The 19,961-nt window shown below is 40.8% G+C and overlaps 1 protein-coding gene across 1 annotated transcript in view; it reads left to right on the top strand.

Moving 5' to 3' along the window:
* LOC307255394 (neural-cadherin-like) overlaps nt 1-19,961 on the top strand; it is a gene marked incomplete at both ends in the record, with an annotated part of 245,454 nt that overhangs the window by 119,805 nt on the left and 105,688 nt on the right. The window contains 2 exons of the mRNA XM_080034077.1: nt 6,378-6,520; nt 19,626-19,798. Of these exons, the coding sequence (XP_079890203.1) occupies nt 6,378-6,520; nt 19,626-19,798 (316 nt within the window). The remainder of the gene's footprint in view (nt 1-6,377; nt 6,521-19,625; nt 19,799-19,961) is intronic.

Below are 19,961 nucleotides of genomic sequence, written 5' to 3'. Positions count from 1 at the left end.
TACTCTGGGGAGGACGTAACCGGATGACGACAGTGACGTGCATGCGACGTCGAAGCCGTGATAGTAAACATCAAAGATGGCTGCGGATATGTTGTGTGAGTTTGAGACTGCTTTGGCCTCGACCCTTAACGATTTGGAAGACGGCACTCAAATCTTTCATTAGCAAGTAAGTGGAATGTTCTGTTTTGCCGACCGACAACGCAAACGTTTAATTTAACAGTTTAACAGCTGTTCGCTAAACGCATCGCTCTGATTGGTTGTAGTGCTATCCAACTGCGTGCAGTGGCATTTGAAATGCACGAGTAGGAGCCGCCCCTTGAGTTGGAAATTACTATTGATCGTGGCCAGACCCTCTATCGTTCAAGATATCAGGGTATGGATTTCCAGGCTACCAGATTCATGCATTTCAGTTTAAAAAGTTAAACAAATCTCCCGGGGGGGCCTACCCCCAGACTCCCTTAGGAGGCTCGGGATCTCGGCTGGCTACTATTTTCACCCAGCTGGACATTGGAGGCAATAGCAGAAAACACTGGGTGTCTGAATGGCATTTAACAATAGTCAATGATTTGGGCAGCGCTAACATTGGAGAGGGGCCCCCCTAATCAAATTCTGCTCAGGGCCCCATGAAGGCTTGGGCCGGCTCTGAGGGGAATTGTGTCTGTTTAATTTGCAAGGAAAGTGTTGCCGTGAAGAAGGATTACAATTAACGAAGACACTATGAAACTAAACATCAGAGCACCTACATGTCCTGATAAATGTGTTATTTTTGCAAAGTGGCCCGGCCCTCCATAGATTGTTCTGTATGTGGCCCTCAGTGAAAAAAGTTTGGACACCTCTGGTCTAGAGTAAAACATTTCTACTATAATGTATGTAAAGGGTCAGTCCATACAAATTGGACGTTTTACGTTTTTTCCACTTCCTCCCACAGTAGAAGTCTATTTGTCATTTGAAACACTTTCCCAGCAGACTGTGTCCTACTGAACACTGTTGGCGGTATAATTCTGAGTAACCCCAACAACATTATTTTGAAAGGACAACATGATGGGAGGTATTTTAAATGACATTTTTCCATTTCACTACCTTGGTATTTTTCATGCCGACAAAAGTCTCAGAGAAATATCCATAAACATCAGCAACTAACAACACGCTATTTGCATGGCTCCATACAAGGAAGGGAAAGCACAGTAGTGCAGTAATTGTTTTAGTTCATTTTAGCGTCTGCTAATAAAAAGGGAAACTGCACAGGGGGAAAGCCACAACAGCTTTTTATTTACTCACATTCTAGTCTGTTGTTTGATTTAATTTTGGAGTGTGACATATAGTCATGGTTCAAATCCTCTTAAATGATTGAACTAATTTTGGAATATTGTCATTGTGAACATACTGTATAAGTGTTTAATCATTTGTAATCGCATATCAGTTCCAATATCTTTCATCCCATTGTCAAGGTACGTGTCGATGTATCAATAGTGATCCAGAGAGGAACTTGTTGTATTACGTGATGATTGCAATTCCAACGTATCCTAAGCATGAATGTCAAGTTTGAACTTCAGGTCAACGAGGTGTAAAGGCCAGTCTTTCAAGATAGTTTTGCTTTCAGGCACATCAGTGGCCTGGAGACATACAGTAATATGTTGGAGGCCGAAATACTGTGAAAGCTGAAGTTCAAAGGGCTCATCCAAGATACAAAGACAATCTCAGAGTAAGATGCTGAGCTTAGTTTTGTATGTGGGGGCTGACAGGAGATGTACTGTATGTTAGCTTGAATGTATGACAGTTCATAATAATGAATGGATGGCAGGAGAGCCATGTCTCTGACCTTCTGGTGAGCTGCTCCTGTTTGAAGTGTTAAGATGAGCGTATTGTACTGTTGCCTCTGTGGTACATCGCTTTGGAAAGCATCATGTAAATGCTTTAAAGCTTCAAACATAATTGTAAAATCATTCATGCCGTCAACGATGCACTCTTTCCATTGTCCCTTGTACACTGATCTAGACTCCAGCTAAATGACTGCTCACCCTTCACATTTCATGAGGGTTCATCCATTCTGAGTTTGATTCAGGGTAGCCATGCAGACCTAGACTGGCACCGCCCCGCCTACATACTTCCGATCAATGTTCATATCCCTTCAGTAGTCAGTCTGGGTGTGCAGTATATTAGTGGGTTCTATCCAGCCAGATTTCTGCCAGTCAGAAATTGGACTGCACAGACAGCATGTGTAATTTTGCCATCATTACCGACGGCATAAGTGCACATGGAGGTCTTAGTTCTCCCTGGCCTTCAGGTGAGATAAATACAAGCAATTATCTAATGATGTTTCAAATAGCTTCCGTGGACCACAAGTGGACGTGCTTGATCAATGTGCCCTCTGTACCCTAAGAGAAAGTACATAACAAAGAAACACAGCACCTCCCCTTCTTGCCTGACTTGCGTATTGATTTGAAGGGAAGTGTGCAACTTGCAGAGTGTGAGCTGAAATAACTCTACAACGCTCTACACATGGAGCCAACTGGTGGCACATCACTGTTCTTCCCAGGCAGAACTAGTCAAACAGTTGTTGAGGCAGAAAGACAGTGGTGACAGAACATGATCACAGTGTTTAACTCCTAATGAGAGTACTATCTGGTATTCAGTGAAGAATGAAAAGGCCTTGTCGCTAGGGTGACAGACGGATATACCTTCACATAAGGCTGGCAGAGTATAGCTACACCTGCTATTTGTATGTGCACACACTGGTGGGCAGGCAATGAGGCATGACAGGAGAAAGAGTGAATCTTTTTTCAGTCTCAGTTTTTAGCTCTATATGCAGGAAGGCACACATACACACACTGGTGGTGGGTTCATGGGTCTGTGTGTTTATTAAGCTTTCGTCTAGAGTGAAACATGTCTACTAGGGTCAGTCCATCCAAATTATGTTTTTTTTCCACTTCCTCCCACAGTACAAGTCTATCTGTCATTTGAAACACTTTCCCAGCAGACTGTGTCTACTGAACACTGTTGGCGGTACAATCCCGAGTAACCCCAACAACATTATTTTGAAAGGACAACTTGATGGGAGGTAGTTTAAATGGCATTTTTCCATTTCACTACCTTGGTATTTTTCATGCCTCTGCTAAAATGAATGAAAACAACTATGCAATCTATAGTAAAAGAGGCAAAAGCAAGACATTCAAATGAAAAGAAAACCCCTATTTTCTTGGAGGTGTTATCTGCTCTATTCCCTCATGGTATCTTTTTAAACTAAAAGGGAAACTGTATACGGAAAAAAGTCACAGTAGCTTTTTATTTGCTCATATTCTAGTCTGTTGTTTGATTTCATTTTGGAGTGTAACATATAGACCTATAGTCATCGCTCAAATGCTCTTAAATGACTGGACAAATTTTGGAATATTGTAAGTGTGAACATACTGTATAATTGTTATTTAATTTTCAATCGCATATTAGTTTCAATATCTTTCATCCTATTGTCATGTTACGTATCGATGATTCAATAGTGATCCAGAGAGGTACATGTTGTATTATGTGATGATTGCAACTCCAACGTATCTTAAGAATGAATGTCAAGTGTTGACTTCAGGTCAACGAGGTATAAAGGTCAGCCTTTCAAGATAGTTTTGCTTTCAGGTACATCAGTTACTTTGAAACATATGTGGGAGGCCGAAATACTGTGAAAGCTGAAGTTCAAAGGGCTCATCCAAGATACAAAGACAATCTCAGAGTAGATTATGAGCTTAGTTTTGTATGTGGGGGCTGACAGGAGATGTACTGTGTGTTAGCTTGAATGTATGACGGTTTATAATAATGAATGGATGGCAGGAGAGCCATGTCTCTGACCTTCTGGTGAGCTGCTCCTGTTTGAAGTGTTAAGATGAGCTTACTGTACTGTTGCCTCTGTGGTACATCGCTTTGGAAAGCATCATGTAAATGCTTTAAAGCTTTGAATTGTTCAATCATTGCTGTCTAAGCTGCTGTCAACGATGCACTCTTTCCATTGTCCCTTGTACACTGATCTAGAATCCAGCTAATGACATAGACTACACAGCCTTCACCTTTCAGTAGGGTTCATCCATTCTGAGTTTGATCCAGGGTAGCCATGCAGACCTAGTGGCCAACACATCCAAGGACATTACTGGTGTGTTGAGAAGTAAACCTGCTTACTATGGCTTGTTTTACTGTGAGTTTTAGTGAGTTTTCAGCACCATCACTGCAACATGTTCTCACTCTGTCACTGTGAAAGTGGTTAGATTGCATGTCCTCTATAATTATAGGTGTGATAGAGGACGGTGTGGGTGGTCAGAAGTCTGTGGTGGAAAACACTTTGTTTCTTCCCGCACTGTCTGTTCATATGAGCTGTGGAAACTACCAGATATACACTCAACAAAAATATAAACGCAACACTTTTTTTTTGCTCCCATTTTTCATGAGATGGACTTAAAGATCTAAAATTCATTCCAGATACACAATTGTACCATTTCTCTCAAACATTGTTCACAAATCTGTCTAAATGTGTGATAGTGAGCACTTCTGCTTTGCTGAGATAATCCATCCCACCTCACAGGTGTGCCACATCAAGATGCTGATCTGACATCATGATTAGTGCACAGGTGTGCCTTAGACTGTCCACAATAAAAGGCCACCCTGAAATGTGCAGTTTTGTCTCACAGCAAAATGCCACAGATGCCACTAGCATTGAGGGAGCGTGCAATTGGCATGCTGACAGCAGGAATGTCAACCAGATCTGTTGCTCGTGCATTGAATGTTCATTTCTCCACCATAAGCCGTGTCCAGCAACTTCGCACAGCCATTGAAGAGGAGTGGACCAACATTCCACAGGCCACAATTGACAATCTGATAAACTCTATGCGAAGAAGATGTGTTGTACTGCATGAGGCAAATGGTGGTCACACCAGATACTGACTGGTTCTGAGTCCCCAGACCCCCAATAAAGCAAAACAATGCACATTTCAGAGTGGCCTTTTATTGTGGACAGTCTAAGGCACACCTGTGCACTAATCATGATGTCAGATCAGCATCTTGATGTGGCACACCTGTGAGATGGGATGGATTATCTCAGCAAAGCAGAAGTGCTCACTATCACACATTTAGACAGATTTGTGAACAATGTTTGAGAGAAATGGTACAATTGTGTATCTGGAATGAATTTTAGATCTTTAAGTCCATCTCATGAAAAATGGGAGCAAAAACAAAAGTGTTGCATTTATATTTTTGTTGAGTGTATATCTAAATATAAACTTATTTGGTCTGGACACCTTGGTCTCATCATGCTGAGAGTAAGTAACTAACATGTGTAACAGGAAACTGGCAACGATTTGTTGATAAAATGTGCTTTTCAGATTTAAAGTTCCAGTTTGTAAAAAGAATTAAGGTTTTTCCGAACAGACTTTGTAGAAATAGAATATGGTATTTCATAAGTATGTCTTACTTAAGTGTATGATTGCTTGAAAAAACCATAGAATGAGCGTTTTATAATCTACAGAGCAGCGGTGAGTATCGCCACGTTTCTGCAGTAGCACAAAACAGAAAAAAACTGATCTTCAGTGTTAAATATCGCGGGATGTCCGCCGTAAATTCACCTGTTGGAAGAAGTAGAAGAAGTACCATAGAATATAACTCAATACTCAATACTCAATCTTCACCTCATCACTTGATATTGTGGAAAGACTTAAGGCAGTATTGGATGATGGTATCTTTAGAAAGTAGCTTTTTGTCCTTGAAGGCCACCATAGTGTCCATGGGAGGGATAGAGATGGACAAAAATGCTGCTTTTATACATCACAGATCATACCTTTAAACATGAGACATTGAACCCTATATCTGGTACATGTAGTTTGGTCACTACATTGTAAACCAGTTCTCAATGTATGTCAGTACTGTGTGCCTCAGACCACAGCTGATAATCTTAAAATGACCTCATGGGCTAGTCACAGTTTGGCCTCTTTGGGCGGCAGTTGCACACATCTGATGAATTTATCTATGGTTGCATTGGTCCAGGCACTGCTTTGAAGACTTAACAAAGTCATGACTTCCATTTTTTGTACCTGTTGTCAGACTAAAAAATTCCTCACTCACATGAATATAGCTGGAATTTTGAATTATTTTGTGTTGATCATGGCGCATGGAGTGTGATTCATCCAGTTGATCTTAATGCCTGTCACCCTAATGTTGCTTTAAAGTTTGATTCTAATCTGCACATTACTGTCACTTCTGTGACACACAGTTAATATAAATATTTTTTCAGTATTTATGGAGTAATTTCAGCATTTTTCCATTTGTTAAACATGTCTTTATTCCCCCTTTACATTCTTTAGAGATGTGTTGGCCTGTTGTTGATTGTGTGTTTGCGTGTGTTTGATCAGATATCGGACGTTCGTATCAGAAGACGCGGGACCCAACACGCTGGTGGCCACAGTGCTGGCAAAGGACCCTGATGGGGACGGGATCACGTACAAGATAACAACAGGAAACGAGGAGGGAAACTTTGTGATTGACAGCCAAAAAGGTCAGACATCTTGGATTTCTAAATAACCTGTCCTTTTCCTCTTGTTACCAATAATTAAGTTGACTAAACATGTAACTAATTAATTAATTCCTGAAATATTGATGTGCATTCCATACACTGACATACAATTAAGAACTATGCAGAACTTCCTGGTGGCTGAGTGGCTTATGGACTTGACCGGTTCTGGATAGCATGGTGAGAGAGCGCCTGATTGCTGCTCCTTCCCCTTTTCTAATAAAATAGTTTATCCTAATACAGGGGTCAGACTACACAATATTTTCATCTGTTACAATGCTCACTATAAGAGGATATGAGAATCATCAATTCTGGTCCGGTCGAGCAAAATCAACTGTCCCACGCCTGGGCTGTTTGTAGAGTAGACCTGACCTGCAACCTGTGAGATAGAAGAGAGACTCAAAACAAAAATAGATGGATACAAGGATTAAATATTAGAACATATAGCAAAGAAAACATCTAAAAATGAAACTCTAGCCTAACCCAGTTGTCCTGACCCACTTTCCTCTATTTACCCTCTATATTCCCCCCCCCCATATTCTTCTATTACATACACAACTCACAAACACACACATGCACCTACTGTTGTGTGGAATACAATATATTATCACCTGCCTTTGTGTTTGTTCACACTTCTGTACTCTCTATCTATCTACTACTACGCTATGACTTATTTTCACCTTGCTACTTAAAATGTTCTGAGATAAATCTTGAGGCTGCTCAGGGGCACTTTTTATTTAGATTTAGAATTAGCACACATCCTGAAATATCTAAACACACATTATTATTTCCACACTGCCTTGCTGTCTTCTCTCCTTACTATATTTACCTACACTGTGTAAGGGTAAATCCTCAAGCGTGCCTCGGAGGGTCTTACAAATCTATGGTAATATGCTATACATAGTCCATGTGGTATAGTTGTCCATCCTTCAGTGTGTCAAATATTCTCACCAGCCTTCTTTTTTTATGCAAGACGCTTTTTTTCACGGATATTTAAATCCTGACAGGTCATGTCATTGAGATGTTTGAATAATCAGCCAAAGTGTGAGGAGTATTTCCATATTGTCTTTGGAGCACAGGTCATTGGTGGTTTATATTCACACATCTCAAACTATCTCTGACGGAAGAGCCGCAATGTGAAATAGATAACTGCTTTAATGGTGTGTGTGTGTGTGTGTGTGTGTGTGTGTGTGTGTGTGTGTGTGTGTGTGTGTGTGTGTGTGTGTGGGAGGGGGCGGCGGTGGAAATTTCATGTTGTTTTGACCCTTTTCTAAATTGCAACCCCCTCAGAATCTGCATATCGTATTATAAGGTAGGATATGATGACTTTTACAAATTCAATTACTGAAAACTTCAAGGCACAATTTCCTCTGTTCGCCGGCAATGACATTCACTGTCAGCTGATAGCGCCTGTCATTTTATCGAGCAGCAGAGAAGACCTCCGGCTTATAACTGGATTCCTTTAGCTATCAGTTGATGAGCACAAGGTTTGTTTTGCCATTTAAATTGTTCCTGCTCCTGTTTGCATTTAGTCGTATTGACCAAATTTCTGCCTATCATCTGTTACTAAAGGTTACACTTTTTATTTCATCTTTGTTTTCTCAGACACACTACCCGTGCATTAATGTGCCATGTAAAGACAAAGTTAAATGTCCCACTTGCAATTTGGATTTGGAGTTGCTCTGCCATAAACACTCACTAAAGCACCAAATATGTATTTCCCTGCAGAGGGAAATGGTACCAGACAACAACTCTTTTCTCCACTTCATACGGTAGCTGCAGGCATTATTCCTCTCATGTCAGGATTGGCTTCTTTTGATAAGTTTTATATTATTATTGAGTGAATATGCTTTCAGTTTTTGACTGCTGGTTGGAAAAACAAGTAGTTTGAAGAAATAACCTCAGGCTCTTGGAACAAGTGATCTACATTTGTCACTAATGCTCTTAGCATGTTATGAGCAAGCTGATAAATAAATACATAATAATCCACAGAAAAAAAAATGCCTTTCGTTTGCAAATCCCCAACAATAATATATTGGAGTTGAAGGTTAACTGGACTGTGGACTGGAGAAGCTGGGGATCAAACTGCCAAACCTGCATTTATAGCTCAGCGTAGTAGTGCTAGCTAAAAGGTTCAAGTTTTTAGTTTTGTTTTAGGAAGTCATTTATCATATGAAAAAATGAACGTATTCATTTGTGAGCCGTTTTAAAAAACGTAGTCTTCAGGAGGAACAGTTGGGTTTGAGGGCCACAGACAGTGCGGCCAATTATTGACAGATACACTGACACAATTGTTTTGTAAATATCAGATTGGCTTCTCCTTGTGTTCAGGATATTATCATAGTCCTGATAGAAATTACTGGAATTAGGCTTGGTCTGTTGTGGTAACTTGGGGATTGGACCAAAAAGCAGAACGCTAACTCAGGTTAGTCAGTTTTGAACAATGTTTATTTAATCCTGGGGATCCGCAACAGACAGGCAGGAACTCTGGACGGCAGAGTGGTGTAGCGAGCGTGGGCTGGTGAGGGTCCGGAAACTGCAGGCAGGCAAGTAGGACGGGTGAACGGCAGAGGTAACTAGTACGGAAGGAGAAGAGAGCAGAGTAAACAACGAGCTCTAACTGGAGACGTGAAAAGAAAACAACAAACAAAGAATCTCGATCTCGGGAATATTATCGCTCTAGTAGGTAGTACAATCTGGCGCCGAATGACTGGAGGCTTATGTAGAGAGGGTCTAATCAGCCAACAATCCTCACCTGGAGCAGTCTGCCCAGGAGTGCAGCCACGCCCACATGCCAACACACACAAGGAGGGAGAACAAGAGGAACAGACAGACAAGGGAAAACAAACAACACACAGAGGAGAAGGAGAGGCTGCCATGTAGTGAGTCATGACATGGTCAGTCACTGTATATGTAAAACAGAGTGAAATTCTGCTTCTGTGGTAAATACTAGTGCTGCTAAAACTCTGTCTCACTATGACAGTGCAGTTCTTTGTTAAGCGTACGTTTAGGTAGCGAGATATCTTCAGCAAATCTGCTGACAACCACTCAAATTCCCAGATGTACACAAATGCTCTATACAATCTTACTGCACCAAAAGTGTGTGTGTGTGTGTGTGTGTGTGTGTGTGTGTGTGTGTGTGTGTGCGTGCATGCGTGCCAGCCAAAGTGTGACACCATAATGATTGTTTATATTATATACCATGTTGAAAGAGCCCGATATTTGGTCATTAAAAGTATTTCATGAGTCTTATAATGGAAGTGGAAAGCGTTGGATCCTGCCTTCCCTCTCCAATACCATCTCATTCTCTCTGTGCGACTGATGAAAATCGTTTATTCTCCCCACCCTCTCACCCCCAGCCCTACTCATCCTAAATGTCCGACTATCAATCAACGATTGTTTTCCTCCCCTTCCGACAGGAGCATCCCTGCCGGCCTGGCTCTCCATGTTAATTTGCCTGTAACTCACCCCAGAATACAGTGCGTTTCCCTGGGATTTAAGGGGCCCATTAGGTATCAGAGCAGGCTGGTCAATATGAAGATCACACTCTTCCTATTAAAAGCCATAAATACAGAGACAGCTGCTCTGTCAGAGGGGAGGAAGTATTTACTGACAGCTAAAGGGGAAATGCTTTTTCCAATAAACAGACTTCGATCAACTCCATTTTTTCTCAGCTTAGTTTTATGGCATTCTGGTGAAGAGAATGTCCTCGTGGGAGAAGGCAGGATGTGAGTTTGTGTACTCCTAGATAATGGTGAATGGGACAGCAGTGCTCCTCGCCTGTTGTCTTGTTTTATATCTATTGTTTGGTCTGTCCTCCTGAACTCCTGGCCTCACGTCTATTGGCTTTGGTCTGAGGTGCTGACCTGTGTCTGATCCCAGCTTTATGTAACAAACCCACACTGTTTTGCCTCGTTCTTCTCCCTGTTTCCACCCTGGTAAATATCCTCTCTTTCTTTCCTTCACTCTGACATCCCCCACTTTTCCATCTTTCTTCCAATATGAAAGCTGCTGAAAGGAGGCATATTGCCACCTATCGTAGCAGCGTTGGACATACTTAAGTCAATAACTAGCTTGTTTTCTGGGACAAGGAGAGTAGTCCAATTAAATGGCATAGTCAAGTCATAACTGTAGATCGACTAAGTTGAGTACTGAGTGACTGGAAGAAGCTTTCTCTCTCTCCCCCATTCCTGACCCTGCTTTGTCCTCTGTGTTCTGTCCCTCCATCCCTCCGTCCTCCTACTTCCCTCCCTCCTGGCTGCTTTCATGTGAAGTGACGGCTGCTCACTGACCCCAAGGAAACAGCTTCTCTTTCTCCCATAAGAATAAGCCATGATATGTGCTTGCCCTGACAGTGTGACACACACACACACACACTTGACACACACAAATAATAGACTTCAGTTGGAAATGAAGACATTTTTCATTGGCATACCAAATGAATACATAAAGATAATTAGAACAATAATAAAAGATAAAATAATATATATTTCCATGCATGTACTGTCGGCATCACATTTAACAGAAACCTGCATGAAGGCTTTTTTTACATTCAACATGCACTGTACACAGCAGAGACACACACATATATTGACTTAGTAACACACACACACACACACACACACACACACACACACACACATTTGGGGACATGGAAAAAAACACACTCTTACAATGTACACAGGCATGCATGTAAGCAAACAAACACACACACACACACATACTCAAACATACGTAGACACAAACCTGAATGTATACATATAATGACTCCTATCCAAACATGTATGCACTGCATACTATGCACACATGCAGGCAAACCCATCCACCCAGAGACACCCATAGAGAGACATACATAATCCATCACACACGGACACATATCTCATTATAACCGACGCTGTGTGCTTTGTTCTTGGAATTTCCCTTAAAACCTTTTCCATGTCCCATTTTCAACCACTTACCCAGCATGTGTTGCTCTTATCTGAGGCTTTTAGGCCCTATTAGATGTTTATGCCAACTAGGGAGAGTGAAGCAGGGATGGGACTGCAGGGCGCCTCCGGTGCTCCCTGTATTTGTAACATAGCCAGAAGGCTAAAGCCTTTCTCTGTGTATGCCCACTGCCTTTACTGGACTGGTCACAGTTATCTGTCCCCCTGTCTCAGTTCATTAGGCATGAGTGCACTCCCCGGCACTGTTGGAGCAGCGTGGGTTGGAAGAGAAAAGGGTGGACTAGCGCTTATCATCTTAATTCATCTTTGATATAAATATGTATGTGTGTTTTTTCATTATTATCAATGCCTGTAGGGGCCAGAAGTCAAACTTACTTGAGATCCAAATGCAACTAAGACCTTTGCTAATATTCTTGTCCATCACAGTAACTGATCACCGAAATGTCTATTATCTAAACCAAGGCGTTATTTAAAGAATGCATATGATATAACATAATAAAATGTAATATTATATCATATTATATATTTTCACTTATCCATTTAAATGTGTGTGAGATCTGTTGACTTTCAATGTATTATGGTTATGGAAGAGACCTGTGAATATGTCATATCTGTGCAAATGAGAATGTAACCATAGTGAGATGGGTCTAGGATTGCAATGTTAAGTTGTCGTTGCACTTTGGTTAAGACTGATGTCATAAAAACAATCAGACTAATTGTACTGTCATGGTTCTTAGAAGAAGAAACCTAATGACTTGAGTGGGTTCCTGGTTTTCTCTCTAGTCGGACACCTCAGGTTCACATTCAGTGACATATCTCATAAACTGTCAGTGTGTGCAAAATCATCAGCGATCATGACGCTGACATTTGTGACTTCAAGTGAAATAACTCAGTAACTATCAGATGGATTGTCATGAACATTTGGTAGATGTATTCAAGTCTATTGTCAGGCCAAATCATTTTAATTTCTACACAATCTTGGTTTATGATCAAATTCCTGTCAAACTTAAATGATTCCACCACTATGGATGCACTTGTGCTTACCATGTTGTCAGTACCTTCTGAACCTGCTAAATAGCATCTACATATTACCATTGTGAGCTGTTTTATCATGGGGACATTGCCTTTCAACTCAAGGCCTCTGTCCCTAAGTACAGCCTCACAGAGCCATTAACATGGCTGTATACTTGCTTTTTTTAGGATGATTAATCCTTTAATTTATACATCGCCTATCAAAGCAGCTCTACAGCCTTGACACTGTAGGCACATACATGTACAGTATATTATATGCATATTTAGCCCCTATTGTATCCCCTGCTGACAAAAATAATATCTCCTAATATAAAGATAATATTGATGCCAACATTAATTATAGTAGACATAATCGTCATTTGAATACATTGTTGTTTTATTTATCAATCTTTTCTGACCAGGTGTTACTGACCTGAGTTGGCATCTTTTTAGTCTAATTGTTCCCCCATTCTTATTAATTTATGTATTCATCATGATCTCTTGTAAACCCATTCTACATTGCGACCCTGATCAGCCCCAGCCAAGCACAATACAATAGCCTATTTTGGTTTGGATAATGAGAAATAAGGAGCAAATCATCCAGGCTATTGTCGTTTTACGAGCAAATTGCTTTTTTTTTAATCCTCGCTAAGGTGTCCAGGTAGGGGGTTTGGCCTGAATACATTAAGCTGCTGAAATAGCCAAACTTAAACTGAAAGTCAGCAAAACTAGCATTGTTTAGTTAGGTACATAATTAAAGGAGTTTAAAACATTCAGTCAGGGTTGCAATGCAAAGAAATGAGATGCAAAAAATGGGATGCAGCCTTGAGTCCACAGTGGCGAGTTATGCCATCCACAGTATTGCTTTGCTGAATAGACTTCCAGTGATAGGTAGGGTAAGCGATTCTGGAGAATGTATAATGACAAAATCACTTTTGTTCAAATCAGTCAAACAGCTGACCCGGTTCGAAACTGACCCGTGGTCTGTTCTCTGCATATCCTCCCCTCTTTGCTCCATTTCACCTCTTTCAGCCCAAATATGTCTAATAAGGTCGAAAAATGGCAACAATTATCTAAGAAAAAAATGCTGTTAACATCTCCTCAAATCTGCTTCCTTTTCGTACTGTGAGTGCACTGAGAAGAAATCTGGTTTTAATTCACAGCCTAGACTCTGTAAAACTTATATTAAACAAAATACATTTAAACAAAGGGGGCTCACCGTACCAGGTAAACATGCACATTCAAATCTAAATCTACTTAAACATTTTCCATCGGTATTTTTGGCGGTTGGTTCAGTTAATAGCACAACAACTGCTCATAATTTCTGCTTTGCTACTTGGCTGCGGAGTCGGCTTTCTGCCCCTTTGTATGACGACCCCGCCCACGTTGAGGAGGTACTATTTGCAGTGGAAAACGACTCGTGCTGCTACCAAAACCGAGTTGAGCTGGGTCGAGTAGAGCTACATGTGCGGTGGAAAAGCGGCATAATACTGGCCTCCAAAGGCAAAATGTTTTGCCTTGGAAATAACATAACATTCATTGAAGCTTTGAGAGGCATTAAGGTTCTTCATAAAAGCTTTTACAAAACACTCCCTGGGTTCAGAGTGCTGAGTCTGCACACAGAGTGTGAGTGGGTGTGTGTCTCTATCTGTCTGTTGTTCTGTGTGTGTGAATGTGTGTGTGTGTGTGTGTATGTGTGTGTGTGTTTGCGCAAATGTGTGTGTGTGTGTGTGTGTGTGTTTGTGTGAGAGAGAGAGAGCATATTTATCTATTCATATATGTCTAACAGTATACTGTATGTCACACATCCTTCTTGAGGCAAAGCTTCCTCCCCTTACACCTCTACGCTGTAAATTGAAATCTGTCTTTCTCTCTCTGGTTATTTTGATCTATTTGCCTTGCAAACACACACACACACACTTGGAATCACACACACACAAAGTAAACTGCACCAAAGGGGTGAAGAGATGAATACAGAGTGTTGGAGAGTCATTCAAATCAGACAGTGGGATGCAGACGAGACGCCTACACAGCAGTAGAAGGGAGTCATCAAGAGAGACAGAGGATAAAATGGAATGCCAGAATGATGGGGCTTTGAGTGAATACCAATCAATTAACATGTTATGTGTTTTGTAGTCATAATAAATGGAATCTCTATTAGAGCTGAGGACTGGAATAAGAAAATCTGTATGCACCAGAAACTTTTTTCTTTCTTTCTTATGGTTTGGTTTTTTTCTGCTTATGCTTTTGCAACATGACAAAGTGTGAGGGATAATGTTATTTATGTGATTTTCTTTACCAAGATTTTACTTTTACTATGTGATCGTGTTGATCGTATAGATTGTTACATCATTTCACGTTATAGATTTCACTACCTTTGGAGGCATACAGTGCTGTACTACACAACACTATACTACACTACACTAACATGTGCCTGTTTGTAGCATTCTCTCTTCTGATTGGATATCAGGTTGTGGGATACAAGAAAAGTTTATCTGCCGATTACATGCAGAGTGGGTGACTGAGAGACCTGTGTATGAAGCGCGCACACTATATAAGTGATCACTGTATAAATATAGAGCAATTGAACACACACACACATATATATATATATATATATATATATATATATATATATATATATATATATATATATATATATATATATATATATATATATATATATATACAGGTCCTTCTCATATAATTAGCATATTGTGATAAAGTTCAATATTTTCTGTAATGTACTGATGAACATTAGACTTACATATATTTTAGATTCATTACACACAACTGAAGTAGTTCAAGCCTTTTATTGTTTTAATATTGATGATTTTGGCAAAAAAGTAAAGAAAACCAAAAATCCCTATCTCAAAAAATTTGCATATTTCATCCGACCAATAAAAGAAAAGTGTTTTTAATACAAAAAAGTCAACCTTCAAATAATTATGTTCAGTTATGCACTCAATACTTGGTCGGGAATCCTTTCGCAGAAATGACTGCTTCAATGCGGCGTGGCATGGAGGCAATCAGCCTGTGGCACTGCTGAGGTGTTATTGAGGCCCAGGATGCTTCGATAGCGGTCTTAAGCTCATCCACAGTGTTGGGTCTGGTGTCTCTCAACTTCCTCTTCACAATATCCCACAGATTCTCTATGGGGTTCAGGTCAGGAGAGTTGGCAGGCCAATTGAGCACAGTAATACCATGGTCAGTAAACCATTTACCAGTGGTTTTGGCACTGTGAGCAGGTGCCAGGTCTTGTTGAAAAATGAAATCTTCATCTCCATAAAGCTTTTCAGCAGATGGAAGCATGATAGCTAGCTGCATTGACCCTGCCTTTGATAAAACACAGTGGACCAACACCAGCAGCTGACATGGCACCCCAGACCATCACTAACTGTGGGTACTTGACACTGGACTTCAGACATTTTGGCATTTCCTTCTCCCCAGTCTTCCTCCAGACTCTGGCACCTTGATTTCCGAATGACATGCAAAATTTGCTTTCATCCGAAAAAAGTACTTTGGACCACTGAGCAACAGTCCAGTGCTGCTTCTCTGTAGCCCAGGTCAGGCGCTTCTGCCGCTGTTTCTGGTTGAAAAGTGGCTTGACCTGGGGAATGCGGCACCTGTAACCCATTTCCTGCACACGCCTGTGCACGGTGGCTCTGGATGTTTCTACTCCAGACTCAGTCCACTGCTTCCGCAGGTCCCCCAAGGTCTGGAATCGGCCCTTCTCCACAATCCTCCTCAGGGTCCGGTCACCTCTTCTGGTTGTGCAGCGTTTTCTGCCACACTTTTTCCTTCCCACAGACTTCCCACTGAGGTGCCTTGATACAGCACTCTGGGAACAGCCTATTCGCTCAGAAATTTCTTTCTGTGTCTTACCCTCTTGCTTGAGGGTGTCAATGATGGCCTTCTGGACAGCGGTCAGGTCGGCAGTCTTACCCATGATTGCGATTTTGAGTAATGAACCAGGCTGGGAGTTTTTAAAAGCCTCAGGAATCTTTTGCAGGTGTTTAGAGTTAATTAGTTGATTCAGATGATTAGGTTAAGAGCTCGTTTAGAGTACCTTTTCATGATATGCTAATTTGTTGAGATAGGACTTTGGGGTTTTCATGAGCTGTATGCCAAAATCATCAGTATTAAAACAACAAAAGACCTGAAATATTTCAGTTGGTGTGCAATTAATCTAAAAAATATGAAAGTTCAATTATTATAATTACATTATGGAAAATAATCAACTTTATCACAAAATGCTAATTATATGAGAAGGACCTGTATATATATATACACTCAACAAAAATATAAACGCAACACTTTTGTTTTTGCTCCCATTTTTTCAGGAGATGGACTTAAAGATCTAAAATTCATTCCAGATACACAATATTACCATTTATCTCAAACATTGTTCACAAATCTGTCTAAATGTGTGATAGTGAACTTCTGCTTTGCTGAGATAATCCATCCCACCTCACAGGTGTGCCACATCAAGATGCTGATCTGACATCATGATTAGTGCACAGGTGTGCCTTAGACTGTCCACAATAAAAGGCCACCCTGAAATGTGCAGTTTTGTCTCACAGCAAAATGCCACAGATGCCACAAGCATTGAGGGAGCGTGCAATTGGCATGCTGACAGCAGGAATGTCAACCAGATCTGTTGCTCGTGCATTGAATGTTTATTTCTCCACCATAAGCCGTCTCCAAAGGCGTTTCAGAGAATATGGCAGTACATCCAACCGGCCTCACAACCGCAGACCACGTGTAACCACACCAGCCCAGGACCTCCACATCCAGCAGGTTCACCTCCAAGATCGTTTGAGACCAGCCACTGAGACAGCTGCTGAACCAATTGGTTTGCATAACCAAACAATTTCTGCACAAACTGTCAGAAACTGTCTCAGGGAAGCTCAACTGCATGCTCGTCGTCCTCATCGGGGTCTTGACCTGACTCCAGCTCGTCACCGTAACAGACTTGAGTGGGCAAATGCTCACATTCGATGGCGTCTGGCACGTTGGAGAGGTGTTCTCTTCACGGATGAATCTCGGTTTACATTGTTCAGGGCAGATGGCAGACAGCATGTGTGGCGTTGTGTGGGTGAGCGCTTTGCTGATGTCAATGTTGTGGATCGAGTGGCCCATGGTGGTGGTGGGGTTATGGTATGGGCAGGCATCTGTTATGGACGAAGAACACAGGTGCATTTTATTGATGGCATTTTGAATGCACAGAGATACCGTGATGAGATCCTGAGGCCCATTGTTGTGCCATACATCCATGAACATCACCTCACGTTTCAGCAAGATAATGCACGGCCCCATGTTGCAAGGATCTGTACACCATTCTTGGAAGCTGAAAATGTCCCAGTTCTTGCATGGCCAGCATACTCACCGGACATGTCACCCATTGAGCATGTTTGGGATGTGCTTGATCGGCGTATACGACAGCGTGCACCACTTCCCACTAATATCCAGCAACTTCGCACAGCCATTGAAGAGGAGTGGACCAACATTCCACAGGCCACAATTGACAATCTGATAAACTCTATGCGAAGATGTGTTGCACTGCATGAGGCAAATGGTGGTCACACCAGATACTGACTGGTTCTGAGTCCCCAGACCCCCAATAAAGCAAAAAAATGCACATTTCAGAGTGGCCTTTTATTGTGGACAGTCTAAGGCACACCTGTGCACTAATCATGATGTCAGATCAGCATCTTGATGTGGCACACCTGTGAGGTGGGATGGATTATCTCAGCAAAGCAGAAGTGCTCACTATCACACATTTAGACACATTTGTGAACAATGTTTGAGAGAAATGGTAATATTGTGTATCTGGAATGAATTTTAGATCTTTAAGTCCATCTCCTGAAAAATGGGAGCAAAAACAAAAGCGTTGCGTTTATATTTTTGTTGAGTGTATATATATATACAGGTCCTTCTCATATAATTAGCATTTTGTGATAAAGTTGATTATTTTCCATAATGTAATTATAATAATTGAACTTTCATATTTTTTAGATTAATTGCACACCAACTGAAATATTTCAGGTCTTTTGTTGTTTTAATACTGATGATTTTGGCATACAGCTCATGAAAGTATTGAGTATATATATATATATATATATATATATATATATATATATATATATATATATATAGTATATATAGGGGAGAACGGGGTAATCTGAGCCACTTTTTACATTTGCTCCCCTCTAAGCAAGCTAAAATGATTTATCACTCAAATTTACACATTTCCCATTAATTCAGGACGTTTCCTAGAAATGGGCATTAGCAGAATTTTTTCAAGACAAAGGGCAGTGAAAATATGATTGTTTTAAAAAAAGTTGTCATGTGGCTCACTTTACTCCAGCTGTGGGGTAAACTGATCCACTTACTTTTTCCACTCTGAAACTACCATAACAACACATATTGTAACAGTAAGAATCCTGAAAGCTAGCCACACATTCCAGAACTAATGTCGGACTAGTAAAAGAATGATGGGGTTTGGTCAATTGAGCAAAGCAAATTTTCTAAACACGTGAAAGTAACTCTGAACAAAATCAAATACAACATATTATAATTCAAAATGTTTTAATAAGATTCAAATGAAAGATAGAACCAGTTAGATTAGAACACAGTCTGGGGGTCAGAACACAGGACCCTTAGAGCCAGCTAGTGTCTGGGGGTCAAAGCATAGGAAAATCAGATTTATTAATTTAGTAATTTACTTTTACATGCAAAATACCTATTTTGGTGAAAAAAACATGCTTACCACAGCACCATGAGGTCCTCTCTTTCAGGGCCATGGGGAAATGAGAGGGGCTTGAAAACATATATCTCACATGACCACAGATGTTTTCCGTTGCATAGATACAGGGGGTGGCTCACATTACCCGGTGCCTCAGATTCCCCCGTTCTCCCCTATATATATATAAAAATATATAAATAATCGCTCACTTCATCTTTAAGTGTTACCTAATCATCTTGGAAATACAAACCTTCATAACAGCAACTTTACACATCAGACTAAAAGGTTGTACACACTGTATAAATAGCAAGTATTTACTGATGACATATCAGTAGCAGCTGGCTTAGTGTGTTTTAACCACTGTTATCATTATGTTTGGTTCCAGGTTTGATCCGTCTGCGCTCCAGCCCTCCCCCACACCTCCAGGGAGTTGAGTATGTGCTCAACGTTACAGCCACGGATGACAACGCTTCAGGCGGACCTCAGGCCCTGTCATCCACGGCCCAGGTCATAGTGGGAGTGGACGACGTGAATAACAACAAGCCTGTCTTTGAGAAGGTGAGACAAACAACAGCAAAGTCACTTCATTTGGTCTTTTTTTTCTGCTTGCATTTGAAACTCTCTCGCTTGCCATATCATATTTTTGTAAATAAATACAATTAAATTAATAAAGTTGTGAATGTTGAAGTTTCACGAGAAAAAAGTATTACTATACAAAAGT

Source organism: Ammodytes marinus (assembly GCF_949987685.1).
Source record: "Ammodytes marinus genome assembly, chromosome: 1".
NCBI lineage: Eukaryota > Metazoa > Chordata > Actinopteri > Uranoscopiformes > Ammodytidae > Ammodytes > Ammodytes marinus.
Note: the sequence above shows the minus strand (reverse complement) of the source record. Positions and strands in the feature narration are given on the sequence as shown.